General features: G+C 40.9%; 1 protein-coding gene across 1 annotated transcript; it reads right to left on the bottom strand.

Annotated features, from left to right (window-relative positions):
* WDHD1 (WD repeat and HMG-box DNA binding protein 1) lies at positions 1-27,802 on the bottom strand. The gene is made up of 26 exons (XM_071426129.1): positions 27,740-27,802; positions 26,544-26,636; positions 25,475-25,586; positions 23,333-23,484; positions 21,235-21,346; positions 20,646-20,696; positions 19,450-19,545; positions 17,962-18,054; positions 16,956-17,062; positions 15,860-15,995; positions 15,512-15,704; positions 15,147-15,337; positions 14,359-14,543; positions 12,310-12,551; positions 11,685-11,822; positions 10,578-10,734; positions 8,810-8,924; positions 7,402-7,533; positions 6,709-6,938; positions 4,983-5,116; positions 4,290-4,349; positions 3,438-3,481; positions 3,144-3,302; positions 2,625-2,764; positions 1,461-1,596; positions 1-896 (listed from the first exon to the last, which is right to left on the bottom strand). The coding sequence occupies exons 2-26, from the start codon at positions 26,618-26,620 to the stop codon at positions 696-698; spliced, it is 3,393 nt and encodes a 1,130-aa protein (XP_071282230.1). The 5' UTR covers positions 26,621-26,636; positions 27,740-27,802; the 3' UTR covers positions 1-695.
* Between the last annotated feature and the right edge of the window lie 17 nt (positions 27,803-27,819).

Below are 27,819 nucleotides of genomic sequence, written 5' to 3' on the forward strand. Positions count from 1 at the left end.
TTTAAACAAAGAAACAGCCATTTTATTTAAAGAGACAAACATTACAGACACAAATGTTAGAAACATCCCAAGTTCTGAGCAGTTTCTGGATCCTGCTGAGGCAGCAATTAGGAAAGCACCTTTGCACAGTCTGGAATGGTTTGGCTTTGCACACCTGACCTTCCTAACTCAGTTTCTGCTCTGGTTTTCTATCCCTGCCCATATCAGGCTCTGCCAATGCTACAGGTGTTGAAGATGCAGCTGAACACGTTGCTGGTGTTCAGCTCTCTCCCCCTCACACCCATTTCCTGGAGTGTTTTACTCTCAAGGCAGCAGAGGTGGTAGGGAAGCCATTACTTTGCCTCTCTAAAACCACAGGGCAGATTTTAGATGTAGTCTACCCTCTCCAGAAGGATTAATCTGATTTAGCACCCAATATCACTGGTATGAAGGCACAGAGGGCACCACAGCCACACAGCTCTGCTCAGGGTGTGCTGCCAGGGAGCAGGCCCAGGAGCAGGAACTTGTCAAAGACTGTGGGAGGGGATTCAACATTCCTCTCAAAAATTGATAATAAACCACTTTCTAACAGACTATTTGGAGCCAGGCACCCTTTTTGCCAGTGCTCTTCAAGCATGGCAGCCAACTCCTCAACACAGAGGAATTTCTTCCATGAATTCTTTCAGAACACAGACACTGAGAAGGCACCACTTCATCTAGCTCTGCTTGAAGGCAAAAGCTGACAATCTGTTGTTTGTGGATGGATCTAAAGGCTTGGATTTTTTGGATACATTTGTGTCCTCCGATTTCTGCTCCTGGCTCTTCTTCACTTCATCTTCCTCAGCTGGGGGACGCTTCCTCTTTTTGTCTTCTGCCGAGTCATTGACTCTTCCTCCTCTTGCTTTCTCAGTCCACACCTTTGAAGGAGAACAGAAAACTACAAATTAGTGACAACACTCACCACTTTGTTTTATACACATTATCACTCTGATTTTCAGCTACTGAAATAATTCCTGTGAAGAACTAATAGGGATTAAGTAAGGAACTATTTCCTCACTTTCCTTTCTTCTAACAACATTCTCCTTCAAAACTGGACTTCCTTTGAGACTGTATATGAAACTGAAGCTCTTAATTGCCTTTCTGGAGAAATGAGAAACCCAAAAGACCCAACAAGTTAAATGAGAACAAATTCAATCCCCAGTGAATTAAGCCTGGCTGTGTGACTTTGAACTCATTCCTTTTGTTATTTGTTCATTGATTACATTGCTCTCACAAGCCTCACTATGGAAAAGCTGCTTTTTGATATTGCTTAAAATTCAGTTTATATTTTCATAAATTATATGTCATAGATCATGGCACAATTCAAAATTGAAATCCATAAAGATGGATTCCAGAAAAAATTCCTAACAGAAAATAACCCAGGGCTTCACTGGAGAGAAAAAAAATTATCAAACCCACAGAATTAGAGAATGTTTTCTTACCATCCTTTCCTCTGATGTCAGCATTCTAAATCGACTCATTCCTTCTTTTATTACTTCTGCTTCATTCAGATCAGGATTATCTGTCAAAATGTTTGCTCTGTTCTCTTCCAGCCACATCTGGAAACCTGTCTTTGGTCTAAAGCAAGCACACAAAAATTGTCTGGTTAAGAAGATTAGAGGAAAACCACATCCTCTCAAAACAATGTTTCTGAGCAGCACCTAAGTGGGTATTTTTGCTCTCAGAAGACCTCTCAGGGCAGCAGCTTCCTCTCTCCCACTGCAGGATGCTCTGAGAACATGCTGACAAGGCAAGACTAAGTCAAGCATTTTTATTAAAGCTTTGATATATATATATATATATATATATATATATATATATATATATATATATATATATATATATATATATATATATATATATGGAGATTAACATTTTTAGAATGACAAAGCATAATGGTTCTCTTCCTTTCTGACAGGGTCCCATCAAGCTAAAAACAGAGCACATTCATTTCTCACAGCTCTCCTTGCCACTTGTTGTAGAACATCATCTGTAAAGGTTAACTGAAAGAATGCCAGTCCAAATGAGTAATAATTACCTTCATCTTCCTCAGCTAAATGAAGCCTAAATGAAACATGATTGTAATAATGCAGGTTTCATGGGGATTGGGGTTGTTAGGAAATGCATCTGCTTCCCAGGAACAGGACAGATGAGAGCCTCAGCTAGGAAGAGATGAGCTCCTCAGGTGACTGAAGATTTTGTGGACCTTCTCTTTAAAAAACCCCCACCAAAATAAAGCTTTTACTCTTTCACATAAGACCCTTAGCTTTGAGACTTTGTGATTTTCTAGAGCTGTTGAAATTTCCACTATTTCCTATGCTTGGGACTGTCACAGCAGCACAGTTTCATTTATCAAAGGTCATTACAAGCAGTATCAAGGCAAAAATTGTTGCTTAGAGCTCCAAAATTATATTTTGAACTGCTCATTTATTATTCCCTCCCACAGTTTTCAAGTGGGTTCATGAATGTGACAACTTGTGAGCTAAACTTTAATCTTCATGTTGTATTTCTTTGGCAAGTCCAACATCTCCAGAAATAAAACAGATTTTGGAACTTGCATTTCTATCAAAATTGGAATATGGCACTGAGATGCAAGTGTCTCTCACCTTCTGTTTTCAGTGTTTTCCTGTGCAGTGACTTTGGCTGCTTGGGACTCATTTCCTGCTTTTTCTTCTCTTTCTTCCACTGTTTTTTCACCAGGATTAGTTGCAGGTGTGCGAGGCTGGAAGAAGGAGGCTGCTGAAGCCTACAGAAATGGAGAATAAGAAAGAAAAAAGTAAAATCATCTCACTCTTAGATAACATGTACCATGTAGCCTAACAGACCCCAAGCCTTTCCTAAAGACATAATAATCACTTGCATTAATAGAGTATCTAGTCCATCCAATTTCAGCCCAGCAGATGTTTACATTATTTAAAACAAAAGCACAAGGCTCAGTACAGAAACTAATTACTAAAATGGATTTTTTTCCTGCTGTTTTATGTACTGTCTTTGCACTATGCTTAAATGAATTCTGCCATCTAAGCTGCTTGACTCACAGCGTTTCATACTTGATAAAAGCTGGTAAAATTCAATTTTTTGTTCTTTCCTCACTGAAATGATGCAAGAAAGACTACAAACATTACCTGCTTGGTCTTGGGTCTGGGAGTCAGAGGCTTTATAACTGGAGGGTTCTGCTTGTCTGCAGCTCGACTGCCAGATGAAGACGTTTTCTTTGAGTACTTGCTCATATTGTCTAAAACATTTCCTGAGGGGACCACTGGCTCCTTTTTGCTGGATGACACCTAGCAAAACAAAGAAATAAGTGTTTTATTTATTTTCTGTCATGTTCCCCTCCAAGGTATCTATTATATTGGAAACTCCAGACAGAATCTGTTGTGGTTTTCAGAGCATCGCAATCGAAGCTGCAAAATTCTTACCTTGAATGGATTCACTCGTCCTCTGCTGCTGGATGCAACCAGAGCTGTTTCAGAGGAGAGAAAAAAGAATGTAAAAATGTGTGCACTCACACATATATCCAAATCTTTGAGGCAATGTGCACATTTTAGATGAGTAGAAAGACACTTTAATAACCCTGTGAAGGTTGTGCTGTACGTGCTCAACTATTCTTAGTTATCAGAAATGCCACACAGGACCAACAGCTTAAAATACAAACCCAGAGGAAGACCCAGTACTTCCTCCACTCCCAAATCCGTTTCCACTCCTATTATTCTTGCTCAAGGGTTGGCAGGTTGCTGGAGGTCACATTCTGCCCCTGCCTGCCCACACTCACAGCTCTAGCTCAGGATTTCTCACTCTGCCTTGCAAGTAATAAATGTGCCTGTGGGTAGTGAAGCAAACCCATTGATCACTGTTCTCATTTGTCACTTGTCCCAAAGAAAGCCTTCATGGCACAGCCAGGCAGGCCCTGAGTCAGCATTTGGCACAGCTGAGGCAATCAGAACAGTGTTGTGAACACCATTAGGTAGTGAGGACAGGAATAGGGAACCTCTTAAACACAATCTGTGTGAGCAGACCAGGTTGGACAGGGCTTGGAGCAGCCTGGGATAGTGGAAGGTGTCCCTGTCCAGGGCAGGGGGGTGGAATGAGGTGAGCTTTAAGGTCCCTTCCAATCTAAGCCATCCCATGATTCTGTGAATTTACCATTTGACAACACTGTTATGCACTAAATTTAAGTAGTAATGGGAGAATAAAGGATAAAAAACAGGAGCAGATTTGTGAAGAATGACAAAGGTGTCATCCTTTTATCCTGGAATAAATTATTTACTCACCAGGCTTTGGAGTAGTCACCTCTGCTGAAGTGACACCTTTGGAGAAACCATTTGGCTCTTCTGAAAAAGGAAAGGAGAACATATTTAAATACAATAAAATACTGTAGCATAAATTCTTTTTAAAAATCAAACCAAACAGACAAGTAAGGAAGGATGGGGCTTCAGCAACCTGGTCCAGTGGGAGGTGTCCCTGCCCTTGGCAGCAGGGCTGCAACTGGATGATCTTTAAAGTCCCTTCCAACCCAAACCATTCTGTGATTCCATGATTACAGTAAAATTATCAGAGAGTACAAACACTTTTACAAAACCATCTGTCACCCTGCCTTGATTTAGAGTTGTAAATTTATTTCTTAAACCTTAAGCTTATTTTTTAAAGTGTGCTCAAACTACTCATCTATCAATCTACCTCCTGCAAGACTGGAGCTGAAATCAAAGTAACTGATTAGAAGGTGAGCCAGTCCTTTAGGAATAAAATCAAGCAACAGAAAAAAATCCCCCAGGGCCCCTCTAATGGATACTGAGCACAAAGCACACACAGCTGTGACACAGCAGATGACACACAGTGAACTTGTTTCTCTGCAGTGACTGCAGGCATTGGAATAGGCTGGAATATGGAGCCACTTAATTCCTTATTAAGTCTGCAAAAGCTCTCTGGACAACTCCCAGTCTATTCAGAGAATATATTTTTCTTACTCTCTTTATGCACTTCTGGGGTTTCTTCTGCTTCCTCACAGGCATCAGTTTCTTCTTCTTCTTCTTCCACTTCTTGGTCCTCCTGAACATTCCTGCCTGGCAGCTGCCCCCACTTGGTGGCAGAGCTGCTGGAACTAAAGGAAGGAATTCAGCAGAAAGGAAATGGTCACCAAGTCAGAAGGAAAACTGAAACAACAGATAGCAAGCTTATTGACCTAATTTAGGCTATAAGGATAATAACATTTGGCATTTATGTGCATTATACCTTGATTAAACTGTGATGATTAAAGATTCATTAACCACTCCATAACTTTACTTCCAGAACACTTTGCAACAAATATAAATGCAAATATTAAAGATTTTCTCTAATCTCCATACAAACACATATACCTCCAGTATCATCAGGTTACTTTTTCTGCACCCCTGAATATACACACAGTATATTCATATATACTGTATATATGTATTTTTATATATATACATATATATGTGTGTGCATATATATGTATGGATGGATATTTATAATATATATGTGTGTGTATATATATAACATGGATATATAATTTCATACTGAAGGCATCAAGTTTGAACATTTAATCTGATTATTCTCTAAATTCCCAATATAATAGGATGTACAATTCTTGCATTTTCCTCCTAAAATCTGCCAATTACCAAAATCTGCCAATTACCAAAATCTGTATAATATACATAAGGCCCATTTCTTTCAACCAAAACAATCAGTATTAGATTACTCTGGCACTAGGAACAACATAGTGTTTGTGATGGACTTTAGCCCTCAGAGTGGTTGAAGTTGCAGACATGGGATTAAAGCTTCCACACAGGATCCAGAAGAACAAGCCAGAATATTTAGAAATTAGTTTTGACTGTGCAGTTTAACACAGAAAAATAAGGGAAAGGCTACAGATAAGTTCAGGCACTTATCACTTCCTTTTGCTTAAATAAGTCTCAAACTTCATACACAAAATTGCTATAGGGAGACATCGCTTTCAACAGTATTACATAAATTAATATAAATATATATAATTATTATTATTATTGTACATTTAAATGTGTTAAAAAGCAACCCCATAACAATTTAAAAAAAAACCTACCAAAACACAAATACACACCTTTTGCCTCATCATGTTATACAAAGCAGATGTAGGTAGGAAAGATTGATAGCACAGAGAGGAAAAGAATGCAAAGCCAACCTGTAACATGTTCCATAGCTTTGAAGAGCTGGGATTAGTTAGGAGGGAATAAGACTACATAAAATAAACTGAGATGGGATATTGAAAAAAAGGGATGGGTGGAGAAAGATAGGATTTTAAGACAGGTGTGGAATGAATCGAGATTGGGAAACAGAGACAAAGAGGGGAAAAAAAAAATAGGTGGGAGTCAACCAAAGGTAGGGAAATGTGGGAAGAGAAAATTCCAGTCAGAGCAACTTAGCATTGAGCCTGCTTTGGCTCTGAGGCTGCTGGACACAGCACAGAGGAAGTGAGAGGGGAGATATTTCCCTCTGTGCTAGTGTCCTGGGACCAATGAACCCTCACAGGACACCAACAAGGATGTGTCATTCCACAAGTATCATTTCCAAGCAGAGCAACTCGAGCTGTCCCTTCACCCACAAATACCCTGCAAACTGTGGGCCACAGAAATGCATCAAAGCCTTAACAGAGCAGCAAAACCCATCCCAGCTTTTAGCCATGGAAATTCATCTTACCCAGCGCTCGGGCGCTTTCGGAAATCCTCCTCCTCCTCCTCCTCCTCCTCCTCCTTCTCCCGTGCTGCTGCCAGCTCTGAGGCTTTTTCCACAGCCACCTCGCTGAGGAGCTGGGCCAGGTTGAGCCTGCGGGAGCGGGAGGCGTATTTGATGGCCAGATTCAGCACGCTGTGGGTCATGAGCCCAGCCAGCTCCACGCAGCGGCACTCACGCTCCAGCTTACAGGAGAGCTGCAAGAGAAGGAGCCTGGGGAGTCACACACCTCAACTCCACAACCCTCAACACTCCATATCATGGGCTTGGGGGAGTGAATGAATAAAGGTAAGACACCAATAATCATGAGCTACAGATCAAAGAAAAGTTTTGTTATTTCCTTCTTCCCCCCACCCTTCACACTGCAGCCCAACTTCTACCCGAGTGTGAACCAGCTGGATTGCCAATCACCAGCCAGACTCCTGATACCAGGAATCACATCAGCATTTACATCAGATGCCATCTACAAATAAATTATAGAATTATAAAATGGTTTGGGTTTAAAGGAACCTTAAAGCTCATCTCATTCCACCCCCTGCCATGAGCAGGGACACCTTCCACTATCCCAGGTTGCTCCAAGCCCTGTCCAACCTGGCCCTTAGCACCTCCAGTCTCAGGGATAAATCTTAGGGATTCTTTCTGTTATGTATTTGTACTTACAGCAAACAGCTTCATTAGAAGTTCCTGCTGTTCCTTCACTGCCTGATTTTTAGCATTTTCATCAAATTCATATCCATTTTTTGACAAGTAATCCATGTGGCTGTGAAATAAAACAGAACGCCAGTACTGCTCCTGAAAAAAAGAAGGATGAGTGTTGGAATTCAGAGGGGAAAAACAGTCCATAACATAATGCCTAATAATTTACAATGGATTTTATCCACTTATTCTCAAACATTCCTTTCCTCTGATAATGAGGGTGAGGGGCAGACAATTCTCCTTCAAGTCATTGCTACCAAGGAAAGATGGAGAACAACCACACTTACACAAACTGATCCAAACAGCTGCCATATATTTTGAATTCCATTTCTATTACAGGCTTGCAGCAGGATGAAACCTTCATGTTCACCAACATACTATCAGGATAGACAATTCTAGAACAAGTTATTTTATCTGCTGTCCCACAGCAAGCTGGAAGTGTTCCAGAATAACTCAGTAAACTTATGAGTTCAACTGAGAGACACAAATAAAAACTATAATGCAAATTTGGCTATTAGACCAGGCTAGCCTTGTTCAAAATGATTATAAACTTATTCAAAACCAGTATGTTTTCATCAGATGTATTAGAATAACTTTTCTTTACCTACACATATTTCCTCAAGCCAAATCAACAGTTCCTGGCATTCTCATCCCATTATTTTGGGTAGAGGGAGGAAGGGCAAACTATCTGATAAAAAACAAAACACTTCAACAAATGAAGGAGAATTCATTAAAAATGACAGTGTGTTTACTATTGAAACTTTTTATCTACACTTCTATCAAAGAGAGTACATTTCAAATAGCATTCAACTGTTCAAAGGCTGAGGCTAGAATTTTATGTTCATTTCTCTTTTGTGCATCACAAATTAAAAATACTTAATCCAATAAAAGATGAAGAATAAAACCAGTTCTTTTTCTAGAAGCTGTCCACAGGCACACCTTGCTCCAACCAGCCTCTAAATAAGCCAAGCCAGAAGACCTGTGTTTTCAGTGATTATGAATTTGGATTCTTAGTACATCTTTCAGAAATTTTGTTGTGCCTAAAATAGTAAAACCCAGACATAATCAAGGGCACCTTGACTGGAATCCCCAAATCTGGTATCCCAACCCACTAAAAAAACAAGAGTGAGAAAGACTTCAGTGGTCAGAAACAAATCGTGTGTAAATACAACATTGCACCAACTCTGCCAGTTTTGTTTTGTGCTCTTCTAGGAGCAGCTGTGAACCAAACCAGAGAAGCTCCACAAAACACTGAACCCAAATCACCCCCTTGGCCACGTGTTTTACTCAGGGTTTGCACTGTTCCTCTTGTATAATTCCCACTCCAGGGACACCTGAGCCTCCCAGCTGTGGACTCCACACCATTCCTTACCTCCATCTGTCCCTTCTCTGTTTCCACTTGACAATAGGGAAGTTTAAAAGGCAGGATTGCTACAGCAGGTCGTGGCAGGGTGGGAGGGAAGCGGGCTCCTTTACAGGGGATGCACCTGTGCACAAAACCAAAACACAGCCACGCTCAGCACATGCTCCACATCCAAAGCAGCTCCTAAGCAGCAAGATACTTCAAGAGCATTTGTCCTTTGGAAAGTAGCAATTAAATGACTGGCTTAAATACAGCAATGTGTAAGATTGCATGAAAAAGGGTTATCTTTACATGGCAAGCAAGAAAAGTGTTAAAAACCAGCAAGGCACACGCTGCTCTTGTTCACACTTTAAACTCCAAATGTGGCACATAACACACTCTGATCTTGATCTCACAGAATGTTTGATCTAACAGCTGCTACAAAGAGTAAATGCAACACATTAAAATCAGAAACCACTGAACAACTGAAGGGACAGACTTATTGCTTCATTATATTTAAAGGAGTAATTTCTGGTAACAATCACTTAAGCAAACCATTGACTGGGGAAGAGCTGTGTTTCCTGCAGCACCAATGCAGCATTGACCAAAACATCTGGGTTTCTAAGCTGCTGTTCCAGAGACTTGAAAAAAAAAGAACAGGAAGCATCAGTGTTCTGGCTATCTCTTAATTAAGGCATGTGGTGTTTCTACAACAACCCTCCCCCCTCCTTATCTTCATTATGCTGCTGGCTTTGAGTAAAATGTTCTTAACAATTCAGAGAGCAGCACCCTCTTTCTTGGAGTAGAAGGAAAAACTCAGCATGAGAGACTCACAGTTGATCATCTTATCAATGTGATGTGACCTGCACATTTTTGGTGAATTTTCTGGAGGCAAACATAATGATTTGGAGGGAGAAACAGGCAGGGAAGTGAGATTTTAACAGAGGTATCAAATTATTTCCCTTATTCCAAAAAAGCAGAGTATTATGAAGAATGCCACATAAGTTTAAATAAAACTCAGTCTCCCACCAAACTCTACAATTGCCTGTAATTAGTAAAGTAAGAGTCTAAATTTCAGTAAAATATGTGAGCTGATGGGTTCTGCCCTGGTAGGAAAAGGACACAGACCACTGAATAAAAACTGCTACAAATAAAGCTTAACAACAAAATGTCCAGCATACATGTCACACTAAAGAGAAACAGTTATTTAGACACACCAGTATAACATTTCATAAAGAAATGGTTAGCTTTCAGCTAAATATTTGAGCAATTTCACATCCAAAATTGTTCTTCAAGGCCACAGTTTAAATATTAATGTAATAACAGACAGCTCTGATTTATCTGTCTGATGATGTAGATGAGTTATAGGATGGGATTCTTTTCAAAATCAAAAAAGGGGAAAACAAAGGGGGGGGCAAGATACCAAGAACCCCAAAAACTTGGGAAAAAAAAGAAAAAACAACCAAAGTCATCAAAAGCAGAAGTAGATTTCTAACAGCCACCCTAACTTCAGAAAGTTTCCCTAGCAAAATGCAGTTTTATGAATGTGTCAATAAAGTGCACACACACCTCTGAGCCAATTCATCAGTCACAAATTAGAAAACTCTACTGAGTTACTCAAAGCCAGTTTAATAAAGAATCCTCCATGCAGAATTCCATTTGGGGAGTTACCATTTGCTGTGAATATTTCCCAGGCACCTGTTTCAGCACCAGCTGAAGTTTGCAGTTTTGTAAAAAGGGATTGAAAAGGATTCTCTGGGATTGAAAACCAAGACAAAGAAAGCATGAATTATCTAACCTGAGCTGCTGGGGATTTTCATGGATACCAACGACCCAATAGTGATCATATTTCCCTTTGCAATGCTCTCTGGTGTTGCACACTGGAATCCAGGTGTTGCCAAGCCCCCGGTTCAGCATCCGCACGATTCCCTCGGAATCCACGTAACAAGGGGTGCCTGTTTGGGACAAAGGAGAGAATTTCCTCTGACAGGCAGCAAATTACAGCCCAGCCAGGTGGGAGTGGTGGCTACAGCTGGGAAATGATGGTTTACATATTTCAGATAGACATGCTCTCTCCCCAGCACAGCAGCCATCACTTTGGCAAAGGCAGTTTCCTCGGAGAGATGCGCCACCTTCTGTCAGCCAGCACCACTGCTGGTCGACTGACAGGTTCAAAATGAAAACATTTTATGGAGAAATCGAATTTATTTACACTGCTTGGGCAGATTCCCAAAGGAAATCAGCTCTTATACAATTAATTTTTATGTTTATTATAAGAGGTCCTCCCAAGCTACCAACTTTAGGGGGTTGGGGTGCTCTTATGGTGTATTAACAGAGTCTATTTCTTTTGAAAAAGAAAATAGACTCTGTTAAAATAGACTCAAAAAGAAAAATTCTTTTCCTTCTTGAGCAGGAAAAGCAATCAGGAGAGCAAGTTCTGATAACATTTGAATGGGAAAATATTAAAGATTTCTGACAAATATATTAAAAGAATAGAAAAGTAGAATTTTGTTGTTGAGGAGATTGGAAGAAAAAGTCCAATTCCTAAGATCTACATTACTGAAAGGGCATTAATTAGCCAAACTTGTCCATAAAATAACAGGATGGTTTGGGTTGGAAGGGATGTTAAAAAACATCTTGTTCCACCCCCTGCCATGGCAGGGACACCTTCCACCATCCCAGGCTGCTCCCAGCCCCATCCAGCCTGGCCTTGGACACTTCCAGAGATCCAGGGGCAGCCCCAGCTGCTCTGTGCCAGGGCTGCCCACTCTCACAGGGAATAATTCCTTCCCAAAACCCCTGGCAGTTTGAAGCCATTTCTCCTTGTCTTGTCCAAAGTCCCTCTCCAGCTTTCCTGTAATCCCCCCAGCAGTGTCAGTATTTCTCTCATGCAGGTGTTTCATACCTTCTGCAGAGAATCCAACCCACACCAAATAGGATTTCCTTGTCAGAGAAACAGGGTCTCCATGCAAAATTTGTCTTTTCTTCATTCCTAGCTCCATCAGCTGTACCCCAAGGCACTGGTCCCCATCAAACCCAGTACCTAGGAAGAAGTTGTTCAATGATTGTGTTAGAAAACAGAAGAATTGGCTAAATTAGTTTTGAATCAAAAATTAATTCTAATGCATGGATACCACTGTCAGACACACAAGTATTTGATATTTTGGACACACAAGATGTGCATAACAACAACTTCCTTAATTTCCTGTAGTAATTCCTTCTGGCATATCTGAAACCCAAATTTAATTTATTAATTTCACTGTTGCAAAATTCTCCCCTTCCCCAGAGTTTAATCTCAGCATCCCAATACCAAACACAGGCTCTGCTGTCAGAAGTCACAGGTCTGTGGGTTGTGATGGATGTGCTTGTAAAAGCATCACCCAGAAGAGGAAAAGCACAAACACCATGAAGAAAAGAAGAAGAAAACACTCTCTGGTGGTTACAAACAAATTAACCAGTGTGTGAAGCCAGTGAGAGGTGAAGATTGAAAACAATCCCAGTTCAAAAAAAGACAAAAGAGAGCAAACTACCTCTGTGATAAACAAGCATCAGCTGCTCTCCATGTCCTGCCATGGACACCACTGGGCCTGGGAGACTGAAGATCTCCTTCTGGACTCCTCCAGCTGTGAACACCCGGACCAGCAGGGCACTGGTGGCACAGGCAGCCCAGCCCTGACCTAGACAGATGGCCTCAATGTCTTCATCCTTTGGCATGTCCACTGTCCACTCCTTGTTGGCATCCCAGGAGCCAAAATGGATGCAGTGGAGCTTGCTAAGGCAGAGACAAAGAACCAACAAACATCTCAACGTGAAGTACATACAATATCTGAAAATACACCAGTATAATAAATTTTTGTCAGAGATCTTTGATGGAACTACAGGTGGCACTACAAATTTCAAGTGGTCATTTGCAAAGGTGTTGCTCTTACTGAGGAGCCAGCTTGACCTCCAGCACTGTAGCTTTAAAGTCTCTAAAGTGTGAAGCAGAGAGAGTTGAAAGCTCTGAGAAGAGATTTTTTAGATGGAAGTAGGTAAATGTCCTCCTTGGCACCCTGAATGTCAGCCCTCATTACAAGTCAGTCATGTTATGCTGTCTTTCAAAGGGAAAAAATACTAGAAACTTCAGTTCTTAATAATTGAAAACTGCCTACGACCAATCCACAGACATCATGACTCTTGAGAGGTTACCCATTTCCACTGAGGAAAACACTAACACTTTCAAAATGAGACAACCAATATATAACAGATAATACTTTTAAAGGATGCTTTTCAACTTACCACAAAGCTGTATGTGTGAAAATAAGAAAAAAGCTCTTTCTTCAAGATATTTCCACAGAAACCAACAATAAAATACTGTTGAAATTGTTCTTAAATGCAAGAACAGAGTTTAGCTGGCCCAGCTGCTTAAATCTTTCTGTAGTTTTCTGTGGTTTCATAAACTTGTCTTCTTCACACTTGAAATTCTTATGGGTATCTCAAAAAATCTCCTTAGCAACAGAGTGAAAAGAAATAGCTGAACCCTTATGACTGATCTTTGGTCTGAGCAGATTGAAAAATCGTTGTTCATGTTTACAATTTCCTTTGAGTCTGCACTGTGTGAAGTTTCCAGTATACATACACTTGAAAAAGGAATTAAGAAGAAATTCTTAAGAAACAAATTACATTTTTCAATACTCTTGAAGTCTCCAAGTAGGTGGAAGCAAAAGTCTTCCTGGAGAGTGGTCCCATTGTCTCAGGTTTAGCTGGGTGTGTATTCCCTGTCCATCTGTCAGAGCTGGGGCAGTTCTCTGCTGTTCATGGGGCAGTTTTTTCTTTCTCTCTCCCACAGCCAATCCTCCCTGCAGGAGATCTCTGCTGTCCATGGCCACTGAGTGTCCCTGCAGGGCTGATCCAATTCCAGCATCCCATGGGGAGATGCTCCACCCAGGGGAGGAGCCAAGCATTCCTACCTGGATCCAATCTGAGGTGCTGGGACAGCCCAGCAGCCTTTGCCCAGTGCATTGCCAGAGGAGCAGCTTCTGCTGCCCTGCATGGCCAGAGGGAGCCCAGGCCCATCTGCAGCAGCCCTGGAGCTGCAGAGGAAAACTCCCCCCTTGTGCAGGATCCCTGCTCCAGCAGAGCCACAGCTGGCACTGCAGGAGGGCTGAGCCCCCATGGGATGGGGCTGTGCCACCCCCTGACACACAGGGGGTCAGGTCCTCTTCTGACTCTTTCAGTGTATTTTTGGCTTGATTTTTTTTTTGTTTGTTTGTTTGTTTGTTTGTACTATTGCATTTGTATTTTTAGTTTTCCTAGTAAAGAACTGTTATTCCTGCTCCCATATCTTTACCTGAGAGCCTTTTGATTTCAAAATGATAATAATTCAGAGGGAGGGGGTTTGCATTTTCCATTTCAAGGAAGGCTCCTGCCTTCCTTAGCAGACACCTGTCTTTTCAAACCAAGACACCCATAAATAAAAAGCATGACCAAAACTCAAAAAGCTCAGAATCGACAGAAGCCAATAACAAAAGCCGAAATACCTGAAACAAGATAAAAGCAGCTCCCTATTATGGATTTTGCAGAGCAAGACCATGACTTACCTTGCAAGCTCCTCTGTGCTCTCACAGGCCAGCAGGATGGCTTCAGTGGACAGGTCAGCCATGGTGTGGCCCAGGGAGTTGGGGAGGTGAGTGGCATGGTGCACAGAGGTGTCGTGGAACTCGATGTCTATGGCGTTGTCCTGCTCGTCATTGTAGCAGCGAATGATTCCAACCGAATTCCACACCTGGCAGAAGGAACCACACACACCCAAAGATACCCATCAAATCAAATGTCCTAAATCCACCAGATACACTGCCCTAAACCAGCCTGTTGTAATTATTTTATCTGGAACCAGAGTGGGTGGCAGGTTGGAGAAAGATTGGAGACCTGTGAAATCAGGACTTGTGGTTCCTAAAACAGCTGAATTAGGCAGAAAGTAGTTTCACTCTCACTGCTCAGCCATCTTTCTCCCCACCAAATTAAGTGTAAACAACTTGCAGATAGAAAGAAATAGTGAATGATTAACATACAGGTCTTAACAGCACAAAAATTTCCATAGTTCTGACTTAAAAGGAATTTTGAAATTGAATAGCACAGGTACAAACTGCATAGCTTGATTTTATCTCAAAGCAAAGTATTTATTTCTAAAGCAACTGAAATGTAAACCAAAACATTATGCAGTCCTTGCATGAAAACAAAGCTACTTTCCATTATTTATCTTCACACAGTAAAGTATTAAAAAATATTGGACTAGATTAAAACATGACACGAAATGGACAATATTAAACACAAAATACTTTAAATCTAAATAACCAGCATCTAAATCTAAATAACCACACAAATTTACCATGAATCGATGCATCAGATGCACGGGAGTGGAGCCAGACTGGAAGGGCTTTTGCTTGGGGGTTGGCATTGGCCCATCATAGAAAGGCTGTTGTGTAGATGATGGTGGCAAAGCTGAAAAGCCACCAGTCTGATCATCACCATCATCCTCCTTCTCAAGAAGACCAGAACTAGCTTTTATCAACCCAATATCTAGAAGTAAAAAAAAAAAAAAAATCTCACACACAGTATTATGATAGAATACAGGTTAAAAACTTTTAAAACAGTCAAGATTTCTCTGGAAAAATAAAGCAAAATATATCTGAGTAGAGGATGCTAAAAGATCATCCCAGTAAAAGAGCTCTGGAAAATCAGTTCATTGTGTACCTAGTGAGTTATCATCATCATCATCAATTACTGCCCGTCTCACATGGCCTGGGGGCTGCATAAGGTCATCAGCATCATCCTCATGATCTCCAGTTTTTGGGGAAGAAGGTGGTTCAATCACATCCCCATTTAAATAATCATCATCATCTCCATCAAACAGATCGTTGTAGTCTTTGGCCACTGCACTGGCAACCTACAACCAGATTAGCCATCAGCACAGAACTTCCTTTGGACATGCAGCTCAAGAAATAAATGAACACACAAGAGGGAACTTGTAAAGCACAAAACAAAGTGTTCCACATAACCCAAATAATGACATTCATTCAAGAAGTCATTGGCACTGAGCACCTTGTCATTTGGCTTCTCTACATCACCAATGTTTTCCAACAGCCCCAGATTTCCTTCATTGTCTGTGTAAGCAATTTGCTTATATTTAGGGTGCCATGCCAGTCCACAAATTGAGTATTTTTTCTCATGCTTCATCCTACAAAGAACATGAAAATAATGGATTTTAGTAAGCTCCTCAGGGCAGAGCCTTCCCCTCCAAGAGTTATTGCAAAAAGAGGTAATTTTTATTTAGTACAAGAAAGTGATATTACACATAATAAGATAATTAATAGGCCAACTTCAGAGTAAACAGCTGCTATAAAAATAGAGCAAGTCTTCCTTTTCTATGAAGAAAATAATTTAAGGTTTAAAAATCAATCAGAATCATATTCTTAAAACAACAGCTTCCTGATACAAGACAAAGAAGACAAAGGAACTCCTCAGCACTTATTTATTCCAGAACCATCCAGTTACAGAAAAAACATTATTTGTTTCTCTTGAATAAACTGATAAATTAATCCTCTATCTTTTCCACACTTAATGCTTACAAAAATCATCCCATTAATTATTTACATAATCTGTCAATAATTCTTAACGTAGAGAGTTACAATCATGTTTCTTACACAGAATATCCAGATAATTCTCTTCTTCTCTACCTAATTGAATAATACCTTTGATTTTAATTGAGGGGATATTTAGGGTTTTTTAAGAGCTTTAATTAACCAAATTGCATTTGCCAGTCTGTCCTTTTTGGCCTACAGGTGAGGATGGCTGACTGACTGAGCTGTGTTTCCCTTTCCCTCTAGAAAATTTGTTACTGGGGTCTGGGATGAGAGGAAAATTTGTTTCTATCAAAGCTATTGTTTAATCAATCCTCAGTTTCAAAAATAATAACAGATATACACAAAAAGAAAGATTCTGGGATTTGAACAAAATCCTCATTCAAGTCCCTTCCCTAAGGTGCCTGACAGGTTAAAGCAGAAAACCCTGAAAATCTCAGAGTTTTTCAAGAAGCTGAGTTCTACATCTGCACAAAAAAGTTTTACAGAAAAGACCATAAAATTCTATTTTGAGAAAAAGAGATGAATTTGGGGATTTATGGAACAACAGTGAGTACCTCTCTATGCACTGCTGGGTTTCCACATTCCACACCACTAAATTCCCATCCACACTTCCAGCTGCCAGGAACTGCCCACAAGGAGACCAGACCACAACATTCAAGGGCTAAGGAAAAAAATAAAACAAATTATAATAAAAAGTAACCAATGCATGCACAGCATTCCTATTCTGGAGCTTAAAACAAACAGATATTCTGGAATAAAAAGATGAATAATCATCTTTAGCAGACTATATTCAGCCTCCTGTATATGGGATGGGGTTAAGTAACTCTTTTTCTTTAAAAACTATTATAAAAAGAGTTGCTTAAAAAAACCACTCTTTAAGATAGCACACCTATTTTTGTTTCAGAATATGCATCTTCTGTCATTAAACAGTGCCATGAGGCCAAACAAAACCCAATTCTAGACATGCAGAAACAAGCAGAGTGTATTTTGCAAACTCAGCACTAAACATTGCTTTATTTATTTTGAACTTCATACAGTCCCATAAATTAAAATCCAAGGCTGTGTTCTGCATCTTAATAACACTAGAAGGTGGCTCTCTTCAACCCAAAAATTCCCAAGTACACAGTGAGGCCAAAAGAAAGAAGGTGGCACAGTCAGGTCTACTAAATTTTAGCTCAATAAAATAGAAAATGAACAACTGACATCTCTGCTCCATACAGGAGTAATACTCCTGACATTTTCTCTAAAAAGCTCTGTATTTAGAGCAATTTGTGGAAACAGATGCTCTTCAGCTGCAGTGGGTGAGTCACCAGGAGACTTTAGAGACCTGGTGGGTTACTATAAATGAAGGAGGGGAATCACATGGAGGTGTTTGACACCATTCAGCATCTCTGCCCTGTTTTGCAACAGAAAGCAACAGGATCAGAAATTAAACAGAAAATGTGAAAAATAATTACCAAGAGAAGGGGGCCAGGGAGAGATACTGTGCAGAAGACAACTTCTTGCAGAATAACATTTAAATTGCAGAGTATTTAACAAGCCCCTGGTTTCTGCACCTACCTGTGTGATGGAGGCATCTGACAGATCAAATTGACTATCCCAGGTCTCTCTTCTGAACAGTTCAACAACTTTATCTACAGGAACTGCCAGCAGCTGCTCAAAGGAAAAATATTACACCATTTAGAACAAGTTACCTGTCAAACAGAACACTCAAGCAGCACATTTCCCTCATTCAGAAGCCTCACAGATGTGACTGCCTCAGGATTTAACAGCTTTCTAACATCCCAGCCATGCCAACTGAGAGAGCAAGCTGAAGTAATTTAAATTACAAGGTTCTTTAATGCTTTCCACAGGCAACAGAGCAAAACATGCCTGTTTTTACTGTAATCTTAATTTCCTTCTGGCAGAAAACTGCACCATAAGGTTATAGGTTCTTATTTATCAAAATATGACATGCACACACACATAAGTTTTCAATGCCCTGAGCACAAGGCTTAGGTGATTCTTTACCCTCCCTCCCCAAACTCCTTTTGATCAGGTTACAATTTCTCAATTAATCTGATTTGAATAGCTGATTCCTAAACCAGCTCATTTCATTTTCCATCAAACTACATTGATTTTACTGGCTGGTTATTTCTTTAGGATCTGTTTTTGTTAGGATTCCAACAATTTGCTTTGTAAGAGAAGCAAGACAACTGCTTACATTTTGAATACATGTGTGTGTGAAGAATTAAAAAATGGAAAGTATTTGGTTTTCTGCAATATGGATATTGAAACAATTTGTACTGAGGGTGACATTCACTCTTCCATGGAAAATTGATACATAACACTGTCATAGCAGCCAGGGATTTTGAAGAATCATGGAATCTTTTCCACTTAGGTTGGAAAAACCCTCTAAGGTGATCAAGTCCAACCATTAGCCTGACAGTGTCATCTTCACCACTAACCCCTGTCCCCAAGTGCCACATCCACACAGCTTTCCAGTCCCTCCAGGGATGGGCACTCCACCACTGCCCTGGGCAGCTGTGCCATGTCTGACAACCCTTTTGGTGAGGAAATTTTCCCTAATATCCAACCTAAACCTCCCCTGATGCAAACTGAGGCCCTTTCCTCTTGTCCTGATGTTTGTGACCTGGGAGAAGACACCGACCCCACCTGGCTGCAACTTTGATCTTCAGGTGAAAAGAAAGGGAGCAACTTACTGAGGAAATATTTACTGACTAGAGCAAAATTGACTCAGAGCAGAGAAGGACAGGAATCCAGTGATGCTCTGTTGTGAACAATTTGATTACTTCCCTCGTGTACAATGTTCCTTCCTATTCAAGCACACCAAGACTGTTTAATGCTGGTTAGGGATGACAGCTGAACTCCTGCCAAACTCAGTCTGGAGCTTAAACAAGGAGCCATTTCCAGCTTTTTATGTTTCCTAAAAGTGAACTTCACCCCAAATATTTTCTTTACTCCTAGGAGGTGCAATTTGGGCTTGCCCAGATTGAATTCTACCAGAGGCAAAGAAGGATTAAGATGTGATAAAAGAATGTCACTTACCTTGCCAGTGCCAGGTTGCCAGGCAAGCCTGCAGATTGATTTAGCATTTATCACATCATTGCATTTCTGCAGCAGCAGCCAGCTTGTTGTGCATGTCTGAAAACAAAATTTTAAAAAATAAGCTTTTTAGCTAAGAAAAAATCTGCTGGTTAGGACGAATTCTTAAAGGAAACTGGTGAGAAAAAAAAAACAAAAAAACCAAAAGAAATAAATATATCTGAACTGAAATAATCTCTTTCATAAAAATACAGTAGTACATACTGCCTTAAAAATAATTTGTCAATGTAGCCCTGAAACTATTTTAATGACAATAAAACTACTTGTAACAGAAATAAGATCACAGAACATGTATTTTTAACCAAGTACAGAACAAATGAGCCCATCTATTCTTAGGTTATAGAGAAATGTGGCCAAAAAGCATTTGTCAAACCCAGATAAACTGCAGCAAGGTGACACAGCACAGCCTGAATATGGTCCCAGCTGTAGAAAGGATAAATGGCTGTAATCTCAAATCCCAGCACAGATTCATGCATCAAACTGCCCCAACCCTGGAACATTCTCAATGTAATTTCCCCAGAAGGCAGCCACTGTCAGTTTGGAACATGAGATTTCACACAACTATGCTTGTGTCATAAAAAAGTAGCAAGCCACAAGTGTAGGGGGGATATTTTCAACTGCACTTACAGGAATAATTCCACAGGGATTCTTATTCCAGTCAGTGGCATTTAGCAAAACTAATTCCATATCCATATGCAGAACTGCCTTATTAAAGCTTTCACCTAAGTTCCTTAGAGTTCTAAGAGCAGAGGCTAAATGTGTTTACTACAGTTAATAAATTGTTTATTGTAATCAAAATTCCTCAGTGCTGAAATTCTGAAATGAGGAATCTGATGTCAGTTGCTATCCTCATTTTGTCCTTGGCACTCACAGTGTTGGCCAATTAGGAGAGATGAACAGAAGGAATCAGGGATTTCACAGGCAGGAAGAACAAAACACAGCTACCCAGGCAACATTTCATAATCAGGTTTTGGAATTTCTCCCAGAAGCAGATAGAAGTATTCTGTGAAGTGTAGCTAGATTTCATCCCCAAAAGGAAAATCCTACTCCAGGAGGGTTATTTCAGTCCAGCTCTTCTTGCTGTCTGTGAAATCCTGGATTGCTTAGGAAAGATTTCACGTGGAAAGGGCAGCCCTTACCTGATCTGCAATGCTCCAGACTCTGACAGAACCATCACAGCTCGCCGAGGCCTCGGTGAGAGAATGGAGTAAACAAATTAATAATTGAAGACATGGAGAAATTAATGCTACAGAATTGAAAAATCCCTATAACCAATGCCACACACACAGGATACACAGACAGCTTTAAGAAGAAAACCTCTCTATTTAAACCACTTTAAGATTTAAAAATTTCCAATGCTGTCATCTTGGAGCTGTACTTAGTTCCAAGCTGCTGTAATTACAAACTCTCACACTTCAAGTGAGCAATTTATTTGCAAAAGAGGCTCAAAATTAATATTACATATCTTTAGTGAGGCACCTTTTCTCCTCTAAATTAGATTCCAGAAGAACACAGACAGTAACTGATTAGTAAAGCAAAGACTGAGTTCTCCTGGGAGGCAACAAGTTGTGACAGACTCCATCACCAGCAAGGTCAGATGAAATGAAATTGTCTCATCTGCCCAGCCATTGGTTGGTTTTTTTGGTAAAAAAAAAATCTAATTTCTTTCCCCCCCCCAAGGAAAATGAGATTCAAAGCAGAAAGCAAATAAGAAAAGTTTATTTTTACCAGGTAAACATCCTTGGGGTCAAAAGAAAGGCTTAAAACAGGAGCATCATGTCCTCGGAATGTTTTCTGCTTGCTGCTATCAGTCACCTCCACAACTTTGATCATGAAGTCACTGCAGATCACAATGATATAAAATTGTTAACATTGCTATTAACAATGACAAACTATGGTTTTATGGCAATAAAAATAGGGCATTAAATATCTTTTGGGGAAACTACAGCTCTCAACAATATATGATGTAATGGAAAATGAGAATCTTGAGGATTGTTACAATAGGAGTCAGGCCAGACTGGTTTTAGCAGAAAATTATTTTTGTTCATATCAAAATTCATAAAATATGGCTGTTTTTTGAAAAAGATATTACACACACACAGACCATGTATCTCTTCAATATAATATTCTACATGATCTAATAAAAATATCTGCTCAGATATCAGAGAGCTGATAACAGATTTAACAAGAACTATCTACTGAGTGGGACCAATATTCATTAATAGAATTATTTGGCCAAGTGGCTTTTAAAAATAAGATGGTGCAAGTAGTTTATTTGTGTGACTTTTTAACAGGATTTCTAAGACTATTTTGTGTATCAGATACAATAGGAGAATTTTAACAATTTCATTCCTTCTTCCAAAATTGCAGCCAATGCTGCAGGTTAACTCAAAATATCAATCCTAACTCCTAAGGCAAAGAACTCCTGTGATAAACTTCCAGTACCACTCCCTCTGAAACCTCATTGCAATACCCTCAGAAATTTCATTTTAAGACCTAATTCTATAGGGTTAACCATTCCTTTTAACCTTTTTAATGTACTTCATGAGAACTTTGGCAGCCAATTGGATGTTAAATTTATATACAACTGAAGTTTGAAGATTTCATGTAAAAATGGAGAAATCTGGGACAAATAAAAGCAATTCTTCTCAGCTGCACTCCCACATTTCATGGCTTTCACCATTCTCCTTTAGTATGACACAAAGACCTCACTGAGGGGTGGCCTGACAGTCTTGTGAGCTCTTTTTCCTAAAAATGTGGGAGCCCCAGCCAGGCTGCAGGAGTTCTGGGGGGTTATAAAAGTTTTAGAAACAGCAAAGAGTTTGCTGCCTGCCTAATCTCTCTAATCAAAGCTGGATCCTGGGGCAGAGCTGTTCTCTCAGAAACAAGCACTGGCAGAGGGCCCAAAGCCATGATCCCTGTCAGATTTGGAGATTACAGTGGTTACTGCCCAGCTTCCCTCCCAGTTTTGCTGGAGCTGCTGCCAGAGTTCACAGTCCAGCACGTTCATCTAAAATGCTTCTCTGGTTCAATTCACACTTAGAGGAGTCAGGAAGCTGATCTCTGCCATCTCCCCTGTGGAGCAAAATTCCAGAAGAGAGGCAAGCAGGCAGTTTGAATTAGCTGTGACTGCCCAAAGAGTTCACCAAATCCAATTAAGAATCACCTGAGCCTTAAATACATGAAAAAAAAAAAAAAAAAACAAAAAACCAACCAAACAAAAAACCCATTGCCTGTTGGCTATTTTGCTTCCTCTGTTAAAAGACTAGAGTATATTCTGTAAAAGCACACATGCTGCCCTAAGAAAAGAACTAAACTACATATTAAATTCCCCTCAGGCAAGTCTTGAAAGTGTCATCTGTTATCATTTGGCAGATCAGTGATGCTTATGCCAGAGAATGACTCAAAGCTCTCACACAAATCAGAACCAATCTAACTTTTAGATGTGCACATTCATCTGCAGCTCCATGATCCTGAGCAGCTGGGACATCATCCTCAGCTCCCAGTGACAAAACCCTCTCTGAGAGGAGACACCCACAAGGGTGAACACTTGTCCTTCAGACTGAGAGCTGAAAACACTCAAGGCTCCTAAAGAAAAGAAATTATTTCACAACACCAGACTCCCATATAAAACTACGTGGTGGATCAAGTATCTCCCAGAGCATTGTTTCCTAAACTCCTCTTCATTCCTTTCTTCCCCTCCACCCCCCTGAAGGAATTTTCCAGCCCTCAGAGGTTTGTGGATTCATGACCTGGTGGGTAACAACCAGCCTGTGAGGGAATTTCCAGATTCTGAAGGGCAGCAGTGCCTTTCCTCACACATTACCTGGAGCCAGCAGCAACTTTGGTGCCATCAGGACTAAAGGTGACGTGGTTGACAGGCATGGTGAAACGAGTGAGGATCCCATCTGGAGCTCCCTCAGGAAATGTGTGGATCTGGACAGTGTTGTTGGAGACTGCTGTGATCAGCCTTCCATTCTGACAACAAAATCAGCCACAAAATCTGTCACTGAAAACACATTTATGCCACAGAGAGAAAAATCCCACTCTGATGACCCAAATATTTTGTCAAATTATTCATTTATTTATTAATTTCATTCATTTATTCATTCTTTATTCATTTCAAAAATGTCTGACAGTAAGAGTACTACAAGAAATACTCTTTAACTTATATTTTTTCCACCCAAAAATATAGACAACCATAGTAACCTTAATAAATAATCACTTTAACCAAACTAACTTGCATGATATTTAGATCTGCTGCAGCATCAGGAGAGGGCACCCTTGGACTGGAATTCTCAGTTAAATTCCACCAGGGAAAGATGAGAAGTTCATGAACTATAGCTCAGTTCTTTGCAGAAAACAGAAGGCAGATGCTTACTAAAAATTAATCCAGATTTTATAAAGTGCTAAACAAAAGAAATAATTATCCCATTCTTAAAAAATAATACCTCTCTGAGTGACAACACTATTCCTCAGTTGTACACAGCAGTAAAACTTTAAAATTAATATAAAGAAATGCCTTCTTTTCTTTTTTATTGTGTGTATTTTTTGGGAGGAAGCAGTATTGCAGTTGGGGTTTTTTGTTGAGGTGTATAAAATTATAGTAAAAATCCTGAAGGTAAAGGAAGCAGCAGTCAGTACTGAATGACCTAAAAAAATAAGAGACTAGATTTATTACCTAGATTACATCAACATCTCAGAACAGCCCCTCATGGCATTTCATTAATGATGGGTAATTTTTGAAAAAGGATTTCCTGACATTTAAGTCTCCCACTGCTTAAAAATACAACATCCCTCAAAACTAGGAGCACCTTTTTCATTTTTTTCCCAGGATTTTTCCTCATCTCTTCTTTAACAGATTTAGCAATTTCTGGCTCTGCCACTGATTTGCTAAGAGAACCCATTCAAGAAATGTGGTTGGTTTGTGAAACAATTAATGTGAGGGAAATCTACAGCAAAATACCCTAAAAATCAATGATGAAAATAGATTTTACAGGTATTGAGGGATACATGAGGTATATTAAAAAGGACATAAGAAAGAGGATTCAATTAAGGCAGTAATTCTGAATAAAACTTCAAATGATGATTCTTACAATGCAATACAAATATGTTAATACTCATTTATTTCCTCTTTCATACTTCTCTATTAAATCACAAGTAGTTAAAAAACTATCTTAAAATTTCTCTTTATCACTGCCAGGTTAAATACACAACACTTGTAGAAGTGATGTAGACTTCTGGAAGTCTTCTCTTCTAAAATTGCCACAAAGACAATATTTTGACCCACTATGATTAATGTAATATAAAAAAAATTGGACATGAAGGAAACAATGTCACAATTCTCACATTCTCATGAATGTGCTTAGTAAAAATAATTATTTTCTGTTATATAAATCCTCTTCTCACTTCAGGGACACCGGGTCAGAGGCATCTTTAGGCCAAACATAATTTTGAGAGTGAAACATCAACCAATTGTTAAAAAAAAGTGTTACCAAACCATTATTCACTTTGTGAAAGCAAGTTTTGATTAATACAGATTATAATTCCTTGGACTTTAACACAGGCCCACATAAAACAACCTCTTGGCTTTCTTCCTAATACTTGATGATCACATCCTATGCTGGGAAAATTCTTGGAACTCACATGGTGAGAAAACACTGAAACAGCCTAAAAAGTTCACTGAATAATTAGCTTAATCTGCTGGGTTTGTTTCTCAGAAAGGAGATCAAAGAAATTAATATGACTGAATGTGAAGGAAGAGGAGGGAACCAAGCATTACACAAGTTAGTGTAAGTTATAATTCCTTTACAGCTGTGTATGGGGTAGAATGAATTGTCAGAGGTAATTCCTGTTTATTGGTACCCACAGAGGCAGCATCCCTGAGCTGGCAGATCCACAGTCTGGAGGAAGATCCAGAATCTGGAGGAAGATCCACAACTGTGAGGAGCTGTGTTAACAACCCTACCTTTAGAGCACATGAGTAGGCCTTTTCTCCCACATTAATGGACTTTGGATCATCATCATCCAGGTTTTCCCAAATCCTAACATCTCCATCACTGCCACAAGTCACAATGCAGCTGTGGAAACACACAGGATTTGTTAACATCCAGGAATCTGCATCCTTTCTGAAGCATTTGGTTGGAAGGCCAAATGAGGCTTTTTGTGGTTTCAAGGGATTGTTACCAGACCATCTCTAATGAACTGTCTTTGCAATGGTAATGAACTTAAGAAAGGAATAAAATAATATGAACTTTAACCATAACCAGTATATAAGGTGGATCCTCTAGGATTGTTTTGAGAGGGCTTGGGGTTTTTTTTAGTTTACTTTTTAGTCTATAAAAAGGTAATACTAAATATATAGTTTGTATTTATACATTCAAGAACTAGCACAAGGAAGAGATGAAAATATACCAATCCCAATATTGCATTCCTTCAACTATATTTTTAATTTCTTAGTGCATACATAAACGTATTTACTCCCACACTACACTGATTTCTGCTAAAATATATGAAGTCACTCTCATAAAATGTGCATCTAGAGTTTTTAAATATATAATACTTACTATATATATGTACACATGGGGATATATATAAAAGTTTTACATTTAAGTTATAAATCAACCACTTCTAAAATCAGAGCACCTAAATATGGCACACAGCCAGTTGTCAGCACAGGCAAAACCCAAAGGATTACTTGAACCATGCCAGGCCATAAATCCATCCCAGTATCTCACACAGCAGTGGCTGATATAGAAACTTACAGAATCATTCAGATTGAAAAAGCCCTCTAAGATCATCGAGTCCAACCACTCCCCCAGTACTGCCGAGGTCACCACCAATCCATGTCCCCAAGTGCCACATCCACACAGCTTTTAAATCCCCCCAGGGATGGGGACTCCAGCACTGCCCTGGGCAGCTGTGCCAATGCCTGACCACTCTTTTAGAGAGGAAATTTTTCCTAACACCAAACTGCTGGGAAAGCATCAGACAGGAACAAGCCCAGCCCTCTCTTGGCTCTGGAACGGGGCTGTTACCTGCCGGTGTCATCGAAGCAGACATCGGTGTGTCCCTCGGTGTGCCCGTACCGCATTGGCTTCTGCTTTGATGGCATCTCTGCTCCCACCTGTCTGCTCATGGAGAGGAGGAAAAAAGAGGAGAAATAACATCAGTTAAAGGGAAACACTTTGGGAAGAGCATCAGATGGGGGGACAAGGTGAGAGCTGCTGGGACACCCACCCATTCAACCACCTGCGGGGATGGGGACACAGGATGGGAGATGAGGACACTGTGGGGATGAGGACATTGCTGGGATGGGAGCAGGGGACACTGCAGGGATGGTGACATCACAGGGATGAGGGCACAGGGATGGGAGATGAGGACACACTGATGAGGTCACGGGGACACTGTAGGGATGATAGGGATGTAGGGACACTGACATCAAGGTGATGGGAACACGGAGTTAGGGGTTGCCACAGGGATGGGGGCATCGGGAAAAAGACCTGGGGATAGGAGATGGGGACATTGAATATTGCGGGCATGAGGGACACACTGATGAGGTCACAGGGTAGGAGATGGGGACACTGTAGGGAGGGTGACATTTCAGGGACGGGGATATCGCGGGGATGGGAGATGGGGACAAGGGGATAGGGGGCGTGAGGATGGGGACACCGCGGGGATAGGGACACAGGGATAGGGGGTGTGAAGATGGAGACAACGAGGGGATGGGGACACAGGGATAGGGGGTGTGAAGATGGGGACACCGTGGGGATGGGGACACAGGGATAGGGAGCATGAAGATGGGGACACCGTGGGGATGGGGACACCGTGGGGATGGGGACACCGTGGGGATGGGGACACAGGGATAGGGGGTGTGACCATGGGGACACCGCGGGGATGGGGACACAGGGATAGGGGGTGTGAGGATAGGGACACCGCGGGGATAGGGACACAGGGATAGGGAGCGTGAAGATGGGGACACCGCGGGGATGGGGACACGGGGATAAGAGGTGTGAGGATGGGGACACCGTGGGGACGCGGGCCCGGGTTACCGAGGCCCGGAGGGGCCTGGCACGCCGGGGCCTCTCCTTGGGCCGTCCCAGGGCAGGCCGGACGAGCCGCCCGGCGGACCCCGGCAGGAACCCCCGTTCCTCGCGGCTGCCGCCGCTCCGGAAAGGTCCCGGTGGGGCTGTCCCCGCCATCCCTCCCTGTCCCCGTCTCTCCCGCCGCTCACCGCGGGCCCCGCCGCCCGTTCGAGCCTTCCCGCGCCCGCCGCCGCCGCTCCGCCCTCGCTGGGCCGGGCCCGAGCCGTCA

The sequence above is a fragment of the Agelaius tricolor genome, unplaced genomic scaffold, assembly GCF_023055355.1.
Source record: "Agelaius tricolor isolate 1412-34295 unplaced genomic scaffold, bAgeTri1.0.p SCAF_5, whole genome shotgun sequence".
Taxonomy (NCBI): Eukaryota; Metazoa; Chordata; class Aves; order Passeriformes; family Icteridae; genus Agelaius; species Agelaius tricolor.